Source organism: Acipenser ruthenus, chromosome 31 (assembly GCF_902713425.1).
Source record: "Acipenser ruthenus chromosome 31, fAciRut3.2 maternal haplotype, whole genome shotgun sequence".
Classification (NCBI taxonomy): domain Eukaryota; kingdom Metazoa; phylum Chordata; class Actinopteri; order Acipenseriformes; family Acipenseridae; genus Acipenser; species Acipenser ruthenus.
The window spans coordinates 10,630,753-10,644,326 of record NC_081219.1 but is presented as its reverse complement, the minus strand read 5'-3'; the positions used below and the strand labels follow the sequence as shown (position 1 = coordinate 10,644,326).

The 13,574-nt window shown below is 39.9% G+C and overlaps 1 protein-coding gene across 2 annotated transcripts in view; it reads right to left on the bottom strand.

Annotated features, from left to right (window-relative positions):
* Positions 1-13,574, bottom strand: part of LOC117396884 (retinoic acid receptor RXR-alpha-A) — a 110,676-nt gene that overhangs the window by 65,757 nt on the left and 31,345 nt on the right. For both annotated transcript variants that reach the window (XM_034909092.2, XM_034909093.2), the window contains exon 2: positions 7,771-7,902. In XM_034909092.2, coding sequence (XP_034764983.2) covers positions 7,771-7,902 — 132 coding nt within the window. The remainder of the gene's footprint in view (positions 1-7,770; positions 7,903-13,574) is intronic.

The following is a 13,574-nucleotide window of genomic DNA, read 5'->3' as shown; positions in this document are numbered from 1 at the left end:
GCAATAAACAAAGCAAACGTGAAGCTTTTTTTTGTGGCCGATTTACACATTATTGATGATGAATCAAAATAAGTGTTTATTGCATGCATTTATCTCTTCCTAAAACCTTTTTTCTAGCTAATGAGCCGTTCTCAAGTTGATATAATTTGTGTTAACTCTTATCAGCACATACATATCTCACTATTTCTCCCCCGATTTATGACATTACTGGTGCTACAGTATACAGTGGTGGTGACAGCATTAGCTATGAAGCTATTACGGCATTAGGTTTACTGTTAAGCATGGTAAAGGGCCCTCTCTCAACTCTCTCTAATATTGTCCGACTGGTCAGGCAGTGTGGCCTCCAAGGAACGGACCTTCGTAAACTTTGTGTTCTGAACTATAAGCACAGTCAACAAAAACAGCAAAAAGTTTGACTCGTATCTTGCTCTCTGTCTCACTCAGTTTAACACACAGTTCATTAATTGGTCACATCAATCAATTAGATCATGTCTTTCCCTAACCACATTTCAGACAATATCCTCCGGTGATGTGTGGCCGGTTGTCATGCTGTCACACCGGCCTGGCATCAGAGTGACACAAAGTGGTATTGACTGAAAGCATGTGGCTTAAACGGTCAAGTTTCTGCTTGACGTGAGTAGCCAGTGACTCTGATTCTCCTCTCAGCGGAGGGGGGTGATGGGACAGATCTGAGCTTCACTGAACAATTTCCACCTTTCCTGATCCAACTCTCTGAGCTACAGGGCTGCCGTGAATACCAACCTTATTCCCTTTAAAAAAGTCCAAACAAAGAAATTGGCAACTGCCTTGATCTGTGTTCTTAAATAGTCAAAGTAGACTAAAATTACAGTTAATGCCTTCAGCATGTCTGCTTGCTTTCTTAGTAGTTTCACAAGTGTATGACATTAAAAATTATTTTTTTGTCACTAAACAATGGAAACCAGTTATCTTATCTCCAGTTTAGGAAAGAAAACACTAGTATTCCTGATCCAAAAGACAAGTGTGAACACTCCAGAGTTGTAATTTAAATAACACAAGGTTTGTGTTATAGCAACACTGCTTTTACCTCCTTTTTAGAGTTGCAAGCTGTGACAGCCATTAAGACCACTGCTGTCTACAAAACTCAAAGCCACTTGTATTCCTAAATTCTAACTCTATCCAGTCACCGGTCGGAAACCCTCCCCCTCCCCCTTCCCCTTTCAAGTTCACAAAGGTCACGTTCTTTCTGATGCGGACCCGGTTCAGATAATAGATGCTCTGATCCTAACATTTCACTTCATCAGATCAGCTTTAGCAGCGTTCGGATCAAGCACACTGGAAACCATCCAGCCCCCACCGCTCCCTGGGTATAATGCCAAGTGTGTCTGATCGCTTTAACATCAAAATAACAACAGCGCCCATCCCCTCGCTCCCTACCGACCCCCCCCCCCCCCCCCGTCAAGCCCTTCCCTTGCCTGTATCTCTAAGCACTTGTAGGAGCACATATCCCACTGCAGACACCGATTGGGCAGAGCTTTTAACATGTTTTAGAAATTTGGTTTTACTCAACAACAAAAGAAGTGCAATACACCAGAGGGAATTGAGAAGCAAGATTCTGTAAAATTGCCAGTTTCTTCAAAAAGGAGGGGTTTAGCCTGTCCCTCACCGAAAAAGTCTATATAACACAATTATAAATGAACACTTTTTGAAATTGCTCAAGCTATTTTACTATTTGCGACCATTTTCCTTCCCTAAATTTACGATTAGTCCCACATCGATAAACCCATTTCCTTTTCTTATTTTTATTTCACAGCTATAATTTTTTTTATTTTTTTTTATTTTAGTATCAAATTCCTCATTTTACTTTCTGTTGCAAGTAACCACACCACAGCAGCGCAATACACACAGATTTAAAGCCACCCAAAATGAATAACTCCCACCATGTAAATCTCAGTAGTCTATATATCATAAAAAATAAGATTGTGGGGATAGTTTAGCTCATATGATTATGGGACAAAAAACACAAGCAGACCATGTTGGAAAACTCCACACAGACGCATCCAAGCATTTACTACGTCAGTGCTGCTGAAAGTATTGGATCCTGGCAGCTATTTTTCTTGATTGCCATGAGATTCTCGTATGTTTTTTTAGCATCTAAAAGGACAGTTGCCCCCCTGGGGGGAAACAAACAGTGGACCTTGAGGCAAGCTGCTCCAGTTCACCCTGCCCACACTGTACAGAATCAACAGGGGAGGCTGGCAGGGAGCCCAGGACGGCCCAAAATAGACACCTACTCACATTCGCTTCCCATTTAAACATCTAAAGGGGTACATCCTGGATTCTATACAAGTCTTGGGTTAGGCTAGGGCCTGTAACCAGGAGGTCCCCAGTTCAAATCCCGGCTCACTCACTGACTCACATTGTTGTAAGTGACTCTGCAGCTGACGCATAGTTCACACACCCTAGTCTCTGTAAGTCGCCTTGGATAAAGGAGTCTGCTAAATAAACAAATAGTATTATTATTATTATTATTATTATTATTATTATTATTATTATTATTATTATTATTATTATTATTATTATTAAATGTTTTCTTATTGATTGGATCAGTTTAGCTGCATCCATTCCAGATGGAAAGGATATAGTCATTGTGCTTCACGTTTTTTAAAGTGTCCTTGCAACTATGAACAGATCTGTCCGTCACACAGACATTTCCACAAATCTTCCCTAAAGTTTTATATTACACCCCGATAGACCTTCCAGGTTGCATTTAAGTATCAGAGAAAGTGCAGATTATATACAAATATTACACATATGTATGCAATTATGAGGGACTTTTGTGCACAATAGTGTTTTGTTGAGAAAATCATAAATGCTTACATTTACCTAAATGCACTTTTGGACCTACTAGCTGAAAATGTACCAGATCTATTCCAGGTAGAAACCTAAACTTGATCCCAATGAAAAGTTCAGTGCTTTGTGAAAACTTGTGTTGAAAAGCATGGTTGACGTCACCGTTGCATTGGTGACGCAGAATAAAAGTGGATCTGTCAGATCTTTCTCCTGTGTTGTCCTGCTCTGGGACTGCGGTTTCTCCCGGGACTCATTTTACAGCAATCCTGGAAAATGGAACAGCATGGAAACATTCTTATATCTGCAACCACTTTCTCTATTAAAATTAAGATCGCTCTTGATTTCCCCTTTAGAAAAACAATATCTTTTTTTTTATTTCAGAAACACACACCCAAACTTGAAACATCTGAACTTGGCTACAATGTCAGTCAGACAGAAACCTAAACAGCTTTGTCTGTCGAAGGAACATGCCAGGTTCAGTGTCTCAGTATCTAAACTGAATATGAATTGCTAAATGACACTGGCTGCGTTTTGGACAAAAAAAAGGAGGGAAACAGAACACAGTGACTTCTGTTCATGCAGTTAATTAGGAAGCAGGCGTTTTACGCTCCACAGTGCATTGTGGGAATGCGAGATCATGGCAGCTCTGCTCGGTGTGGTTACAACGTTCTGGGGAAATTAACCTGGCCTTGCAGTTGTATAAAGGGAGATTCCAGTCATGAGAACCCATTTTTAAACAAACACAGTATGGTATGGAAAGCTGTTTGCAGCTATTATGACAGTGAAGTCATCTGAAGATCTGGGTGTTGCTTTTCATTAAATTGTGAGCAACCAAAAAAAAAAAAAAAAAAAGAATTATATATGTTTTGATTCCAGTCAAAACAACTTTATAGAAAGGGTCCCCTGTATTTAAACAATTCCTTTATTTTATAACATTTCCAAACACAGGATTTCTCAAATCTCCCATTGAATCCAAGCAGCTATGCTTCTGAACCCTGGAGACTTGGCCCAACCTTGCACTATTTAGGTGCCTGACCAATAGATGATGATGATGATGATGATGAAGCTCGATGAAATGAGCCTTTCTCCTTTCAAACACGCTGGAACACAGAAAGCACACCCTGTTGGTTCCCTGCTAAGATCGTGATTCAAACCGCGATCGCATGACTTGGTGAAGGTATGGGTTTGTGTTTTGTGCTTTACTGTATTTACGTCTGTGTTTGTTTATGTTCATGAGTGTTTTGAATAACCTATTGATTTTGGCCCTTTTGTTTTGTTAAATGTGTTTTGTTTAGTTTCTGTCTGTGTTGTTTTTATTTGTTTGTAATTAAATGTGCGCACTAGTGCGGAGAAACCTGCATTCCCTGCCTTTAAGTCTCTTCCTGGTTACTATAGCCTGACCAGTGACGTCCTCCTGTCCACACGGCCCTTTAGGTGCCTTGCTTGTATTTGTTATATTGGGTTTTTACAATGTAAACAAACTCCCTGATTTAGTTGGGAGCCTGGGTAACAGACTTGAAATGAAGAATTTCTGTGCTCTGTTCTCTGGTACACCCGTAATTAGGGATCACGTGCCACAAGAGAGGGATATCCATAGGGGCAGCTAAGGACGTGGGTGCCTGAAAGCTGGTTAGCATGGCTCCAATGCAGCCATCAATCTGTGGTATTTATCAGGGAGGAATCATGAGGACTAAGCCTTTGATAGCTCCCTGAGCTGTTAATCCTTCAACAGCACAATAGAATGAAATGTTATCTCATTGTTGGGGCTCAAGAGATGGAAGCCAACAAGACCACACCCCCAAATCAAAATCCCCCCCCCCACCACCACTTCAAATTCCAGCACATTATGTTGCAGCCTGCACTAGAAAGGTGTCTATTCCCATGAGCCAGGGATTTCTACATGGTTTCTTTTTTCCCTGAAGCCACATTTAGAAGCATGTTTTCAAAACAAGTGTTATATCTGATACAAGTGTTATATCTGATATCATATTGATTCCTTTTCATTGCTTGTTCTTTTTTTATTCAGTAAATTGCAGCCTGTGTGCATGAGACACCCAGAATTAGAGAATCAAATGCGTGACTAACACTGTATGGAGTGAACAGCTTGTTGGAAGACATTACTGGCCTCTTTACACTATATTTGTGTCTAACGGCTGACTATTTTGGCGAGACAAACAAACAGCAAGCTGCTTTTGTATACAGTACAAAGTAGCAGTAGCAGGACTGTTTATATCTGGACTTCAGGAGGCCATTAATCAAAGAAAAAAAAAAAAAGAGACAGGGATCTATGAAAACATGCTGGTGCAATCACTGACTTCAATTGCAGTCTACTGTATTTCTGTAAAATCACAAGTGGCAATTCATTTTACTGACTTAAATCACAAGTTGCAAGAGCACAGCTTGCATGCACAATTTTAGTGAGATTTATTTCAGAGGGCTGACCAGACCAGATCAGACCATCCTCTATAGTGGCTCCCTACTGGGAAGCAAATTATCGCTGCGCCGTGCAGTGAAGCCCTTCACAGGTGAAGCACTGTGCACTGAAGCTTGTGCAACACTAACATGTCTCCCTACCTCACTTCAGAAATGTAGCTTTGAAGAGTCAGGGTTGAACATTTGTACTTAAATAGCACATATCAAGACAGCAAATCTGAGGACTTGCCACACATCCAGGCTTTGATCCCTGCTACAGGATATGTTTCTGCTGCTGAATCAACAAGCCTGGTTACCAAAAAGTTAAGTTACTGTTTCTGGCAGGTAAACACAGTATTCAAAAAGTTCACATTTCCTTGTTGCTATAATATATCTGCCAAATATCTATAATTGTAGATTAATTTAAAGCCTGGCCTGGAATAGTCTAAGGCAGGGCTGGAAATTGAATATAGTTGCTGTATGTTTAATAAAATAAAATAAAAATACAAAAATCTTCATAGGTTGCGAAGCCAGTGAAGTTTCTAAATCCACTAGGTTTAAAACAGTAAGATTGCGTCCAAGAAGGGATTAAATTAAGATCAAATGCGAGTACAAAACAGCACAGAGAGAGAGCTTGAAAAGCATTGTTGAAAATGAGCTGTATGGCTTTGGATCACTTATCAGTATGTGGGTCTGCTTTGAGAACCTCGTTGCTCCAGGTAGTAACAGAAGCTTGAATACGTTTGCAGAGTGATAGAGCAAGGGGGGAGGAAAACATGTAAGCCGGCAAATGAACCTACTACTGGAAAGCCAACAAGTTCTACTGACGTGAAGTGTCTACATGGAAGAAAACAGCACAAAATTAAAAAAGCATTTCGAGACACTGTAGATTTAAGCAAGTTATATAAAAGTGTGATTATGCTCACAACCCCCTTGCTTCCAAAAAAAAAAAAAAAAAAGCCCACTGCAATTATTTTTCCATGTTGTACAGCACGGACAGGGACGTTTCGTTAGAGGCATCTGTCACTTTCATTTTAAAAATACATTCCATATGTGATTTCTCCACTTGAAATCAGAGTCAATTACAGAGAAGGCGGCTGTAATCATCAGGAAAACATTAACTGCCCGTTCTTTCTGTTCCTCCCATTGGCTGCCTGGCTGGGGCAGCTCAATCCGAGTGCTTCAGACATTCCATCCCATAATCTTTTCCATTCCACCACTCGTAGAAATGAAATCATAGCACAAAGCATGTATTGTGCATTAAGTTAAAGCACCTACTTTTTTCTCCCTCTACCTTAACACAAGTTCTGTTTTATATATTTAATTTTAACATGGCTAATAGTCCTTGATACCCATTTAATTTGCTTTATCTAAGCTAGTGGACGTAAATGCACCCTGAAGACTGACACGCTCAGACCACTGAAAATTATAAATTTTTATGCAAAACAAATCTACCCAAACATACCTTTACCAAGGCTGTTTATTGCATCATTTTGCAAGGAAAACCATTAAAAATCAAGGAAATGAGAACTCCAGGCCAGATGGAACTCAAAACAGACAAACTACCTCTCTATTCCTGTGTTGCACTAGGGCTTATCAGCATCATACTGCAAACGATGCTCTGGTCAAGTTGTTCGATGCTGGTGGTTCCCATCTAGCAATGGAAACAAACAGCCAGTTACAGTTCCTCAAGGCAATTCCTCCATAACCAAGGAGGATTTACTTATTCTCCAGACAGATGGTGGGACTGCCTCAGAGCCCACGTTTCAGACTTAAGATCAAAGCGGAGGCAGAAAATGTCTGCTTTCCCAGCCTCCAATCTGACATCACGCATTCATTCACCTGTGACAACCTGTGTTGTATAACGTACTGCCGCTATCCCTGTGGGTAAGATAAGGGAAAAGCTTTGATGCAATTGCTTTCAAAGTATGTGGTGGAATTTTAATCTGCCTTCTAAATGCAAAGAAATGAGCTGATCACGTGCAATTGAGTATCTCATTTACACTATAATATTAGAAGATTAGAGATAAACCCCACTTCGCTCAGAGTGTAAAAAAAAACAGATTGAGTTATGGATTTTACACATTTTAACGCAGCACTTTTCCTAGAGAAATCCTGGTTTTTACTATTACAGCAGAAACTCAGGAGTTGCGAACAGTACTAGAATGGAAAAAGGCTACATTTGAGTCACCATTAAAATCGTAACTGATTTCAAACACAGACTTAAACAAAAAAAAAAACATTATACCTCAAAATAACCAAAATCAGAAACTACAATTAGCTACTGTATACTCACCATTTCCATTTCCCATACAATCCATATGTTTACTATCAGACCTGCATATACAGTATAAATCAGAACAGGTAACTCAGGCAACAGAAGTTATTCATCAGACTAGGAAACCATTGCTTGGAAATGTATAGGGTTGGTAAACACTTAGCTAAAATGGATGGTGCCAGCTGTGTGATTACATAATGCCCAGTGGGGCAGAGAGGAGTGGAGAGGATAGGGGAGGAAAGTGGTACCTTGAGATATTCTGCGTTGGTGAAGCGGGCACGTGCCGCTGTAGCAGGAGCAAACAGTGGGTGAATTCCCAGCCTCTCCATGCCTGCCCCTCTCAACAGGTGGTGCTAGTGAGCACTGGGGTTTGATGAATCCTACAGTGGGTGAAATGGTGAACATTAGCCATGACAAATGTATTCAACATCAACAACCCTATTTAAAATAACACTACAGTTTGTGTCTGCATCTGTAAAAACAGACAAAACACAACAACAGATAGACAATACAATACTCAATAGCCAAATAATGTACCAGTATGTTTTTGCAGTTCTAGGATTATACATAGACTGCAAGGCTGAACCTGTGGTTAGCATATGTGCCTTGACAGGTCTGCCAAAGGGTACGAAACTCTGATGTGAAATTGCCCTTTTAGCAACGGTAACTGAGCTATTACAAGCCCATGCCCCCCCCTCCCCTCTTTCTTGTATCCAGTCAACATTAACGCAGCCAGATGATTCAATCCACAAACCAACACCCCCATCCCCCGCCCCCCACCGCGACTTCCAGCTAACCTTTCACATTTATTAAACCGTCTCTCAGAAAGTGGATGACCTCCCCTTTCAGACAAATTAGCTCAGTGCTCCTCCTCAGATCCGCTACAGTACCCAGGACAAGTAGACTCAGCCTGGGGTGAGGGGTGGAGGGGATAGGGGGGACGTCATGCAGGCTAAATGCCACATTAAGCTTGTAGGCCCGCAAGGCAGTATAGCCAGTCCCGCTGTCTCTTCATGGGGGCGGAAAGGTTAGACCCAATGAGGCAGCTATTATTGGGCATAAAGGGTCAATTGACGATCAGAAAACATCACTGTTTGTGCCCCCTTCACCCGCTCATCTGATTACTGTCTCATACAACAAAATGGCACATAACCTGTTGGATACAACAAACTGAAAAAAATATATATACCAGGGTAAGACAGGCATGAAAGTTTAAGCAGAATCTGAATGGCTTTCATTGGAAACTTCAAAATAGAATTTTTTTTTTTTTAATTCTATTACATTTCACATAAGCACAACAGTATCAAAAGACAGGGCCTATTACCATCAGTTTAATTAATGACTCAAAAAAGGTACCCCCACCCATAAAACATGCAAGTGTAAAGTATTAAGTGCCTTGGTATTAGATAGGTCTGGTTCAATCCCTGACTGTCTCTGGTCCCAGACGTAACCCTAGACTGAGTTATGCGGGACAGACAGGTCGCCTTGTGTGGTAATCACTGGGATAAACTGAAATGCTGCCATAATGACGTCTGGAATGAAAGACAAGCCCTGGGGTATAAGCCCATGGACAGTCAGCCAAAAAAACAAATAAAATACATAAAATGAGCGTGCAAAGACTATGAACCATTCTTCTGAATCACGATACAGTTCTTACCCTGGGTTCACACTCCAGTCGCTCTTCAGTACAGTAGTCATGCATACCATGCCAGTACAACTCAGATTAACAAAAGCAGCTTTTAGGGTGAACATGGATTCTTTGTGTTTTATTCGATGCATAATTAGGCCTCTATACATGTTTAAATAGCAATGTATTACAGAAGTTTAAACCAGTTAGAAAATAAAGCAGATAAAACACTCAAGACAACCGAAATGACCACTGAAAGTACTTAGATCAGTCCATGGCTGCATCTGACGTCATACTCTGCACATTCCAAGAAACAATGAGCTGCAGTCCCTAGCTCTTTCCCCAAAGAGTTTATGCCTGCAGAGGACCAAGATACAATGTGATCTGTCACATGCACATCCGAAGAACGCAAATGAGAGAGCCAACTATCATCTGAGTATCTTCATGGAGGGGTGTCGTACAATACACATACATGGGAATTGACTTGCTTTGCAATCACTTTCTGACCACAGTCCGTTCTCCATAAAAGTTGCCACATCAGCTTCGAGAGGGCTGAACCAGCTGTACAAACTCGACTGGTGATACTTAAGTAATAAAACCTGACAGAGGGAATTACCAAAGATTCCAGACTGTTTCTTGACAGTAATGAGCCCAGGTAAACATGGGATGGCTTTTGTGAAAGTGAGGCAGTGGAACAGTGTAGTACAGGCTTCAGTGCACAATTGCTGGAACAGTAACATGTAGTTAGAACACCGAAGAATAATCTAAGCAGAAGCAACAGAACATTAAATACTGGGAAACTGAAAATGATATGAAAGTATTCCTTTAGCAGGGCATTGCTTCGATTACTGTACTATACAAATCCTCCTCCGATAAGTTTGACGCATTCAGTTCTATGCCTAATTTTTAAGCTACTTGAAGATATCTTGAGATAGCATCTAACTCTTGACAAACTGTTTTATATGAAAACTTTAACATTAATTCCTCTGAACAGGTTCTTTGGCTGGAGGACCAACCTGTAAATGTGCAAGGAGTTCATATAAATAAAGCTCATTGCATCATGAAGACCTTTACATTTCACTGCATCCTTAATGCCAGCATAAGACGATGACATACCCTGCTCAATAAAACATGTCACTCTGTATGATCTCAGGAAATGGCATTTAAAAAAAGGGGCCAGCGACATTGAATTAATTCCCCATGGTAAGCCAGCTGAGATGCCCAATCTTCAGTCTAGTGGGGGCTGCCCATCAGGAGAATTAGTTAATGCTTTGATTGAAAACAAAGAAAATAAAAAAGAACAAAAAAAAAAAAAAAGGCTGAGGGGGATCATAAGATATACAGGCCCCATTTGTTGTTTCATGGTTAAGAATCTTTCTCTTCTTTTTCAGCACAGACACAAGTTTTAAATGGTGTCAGATATACATAAGAACATAAGAAAGTTTACAACCTACAAACGAGAGGAGGCCATTCAGCCCATCTTACTCGTTTGGTTGTTAGTAGCTTATTGATCCCAGAATCTCATCAAGCAGCTTCTTGAAGGATCCCATGGTGTCAGCTTCAACAACATTGCATACATACTGTTGAAGTTAAACATCAGTTTCACCTACTTTAACAGACATAAATACACTAAAGAGACTTGCATTCACTGTAAAAGCATGTTTAAAAGACAAGAGAGGGGCCTATATAAATCAACAGTGGCCATGTTAAGAACACGCTCCTTTCCTTCTACTCAAACACTTTAGTAAATGTTTAAGATAGCGATATCAGCCACTAAATTCATTCAGTATCTGTGTCTTTCAATTCATTTGTCTTTGTTTTTACTAAAATAGTTAATTACAGCACATTGTTCATTGCTTACTAAATGGGGAGCTGTGACTTTAGTTATGCATTTTGTAAATGTTAGCATGAGTGATCTTCACACATTTAAGTGCAAACGATACTGTTTGCAAAATAACACATTACACTAGTATTGTAAAACTTTTATTTTTTATTTTGTGTTATTTTTTCATGAAGTAATCTTTTTAAATTTTTAAAGATTTGAAAGTATTTTTTTTTTCACCCTTCCTGTAAGCAAAAAAGCTAAATTTAAAAATACAGGTTTGCCATTGTCGTTGATTCGAATCCCAGATTACACTCGAAGACTCAAAACTCTACAAAATCTGAAGCTGGCACCAGCCCCAACATCAACTATGAACAAGGGGCCCATGTTTTAACAGTCAAAGCTGTTACATTATAGAGCTGCATTTCATGTTTATTGATCCCACTGCACCTTTTTAGCGTTTCCGGAGCTGGCTGGAATGCCATGTAACAGACAGCAAGCCCTTGACTAATTGGAAATTTGTTTCCATAAGAATGTGCAACAGACCACAAATCTGTGTATGCTACTGTGTGATGGATTGAAACGGCAAGGAAGTGGCTTAAAAATAACAATCAAATAAAAATTCAAATGAGCTTATACTGCATTAAATTGTTTTGTTTTCCACCATGGCATAAATACAGTACAGTATGCACAGGTCTAGCTCTAACATGTGGTCATGGTCATGCTAAAATGTGACAGACTTCCATAACTTTATAGCACCGTACATACCTTCTCAAAGAAACCCAAGCAGAACCACTAGCAGACCACATAACCAGCAACGACAGCAAGTGTTACGCATTGTTCCTTAAACTATAGCACAATGATAATAAGGAACAATGGCATGGCAAGATTTTTGGGGCCTTGGAAAAAAAGTGTTGCAGGCCTGAAGAAAACTAGTTAAGGTTCTGCTCGGGGGGTTTACCATTTCGACTTAGGGAGTTAGTATGCCGGGGTGGGTCTGCCGGTAATGGACTTTTTATATTGTAATTAAACCAATTAAGCCTGTGTGGAACATCTACAAAATGCTAATTACAGTTAAAAAAACCTTCCTCATTAGTGACAAATGAAGTGAAACAGCCATTTGCTGGGACTAATGCTTCTGACAAATGAGAGTGTATTAAATCCACTTAGTTTAAAAGCCCTCACTAGCTCACAGAGCGAATTTCCCCAGGCTTCAACTCTCAGGGGTATGTTTGCTGGGATATAATTGAATGCTATTTTGTTAGTGGCAGTGGAAGCAAAGTCCGCCAAAAGGTTCCCCAAACTGAGCCAGTGGGCATGCCATAGAAGTCCTCAGAAAACACATGGAAGATAATCTATTGTTATTCCTGCTGGAAGTTTTGTCTAGAAGAGCTGCTCAACCTCACAGTCCTCCAATTCGCTTCCATATATAGCACACGCTTTTGTGCAAACAGGCTGTCCCTCACATGACTGGTAAATTAGCTGTGCATAAAGTATAGAATGTAGTCAGTTTTTCGTTAAGTATATGGAAAACTACAAAGCGGTATGTAATTCAATATGTTAACGCAAACATTATTCAGCAGGTTTCATTCGACTTTATAAAGCAAAATTAGTTAATCCTATTGGGTGATGCTAAACCTTTGGCCATAGCTGCAGATCAGTTACCAGGAGCCTCAATTTTCAAATTACTGATGTTTAAAGAACAGTTATAAATGAGGTAAAACGTCATGACCATCGTGGGCCTCTTTGAAGAACAGCCTTTAGTGCCGGTTTCCACCCCCTTCCCTAATGAAAGTGGTGATCACTTAGGAATGTACACCTCCGGAACATGTATAAACCCTGCAGACATGTCACGTCAGATCAGTCCTGTCAGTCCATGGTGCATCTACATCCCACTGACCGTGTTATAACAGGTGTTTCAAATGTTGCTGTCCAACCCCTGTGGTGTATATATCATACGTTGTATGGATCAGACCTGGACTCGGGTGATCTAAATCACTGTCTGACACGACTAGTTTCTGTAGACCTTTAAAGTCTATGCTGTTTTTACTTTGGGGAATCTGGTAACTGCGACTTCAATCACTGTATGTTCGAAGATGGTCCATAATTACTGGAATGTACATACAGCAGACTGACTTTCTGTAACAGCCACAAAGCACACATGCAGTCAATACATAAGTTACTCAGACTGTATAAAAAAAAAACTATAAAAATGACTTGTGCCACTTCACTGCACACAAATAGTAATGTATTGTCTACAGGGTATCTGCAATTTGAAAATATGACTCATAAAAGAAATTCTGTGGTCCCATAGTTGCAGACCATTGATGCAAGTGCTACTTTCATTTGCCACTGTTACTATTTAATTTGAATCTTTTAAATGTTAATGGATTCTACATGAATACTTAACACATAACACTTAAAAGACCTCATCAGGAACTGTATCTTCTGTGGTGTTTCACTTTTGTCACTTTTTTTTCAGATGTGTTAAGAAAGTTGCTAATGTCATTATAACTAATATATTCTTTGTAAATACTATCACGTTGTTGTTTTGAAATCTCTATTAGTCCTTAAAAATACAGTCCTTAAATTTGACGTACCCA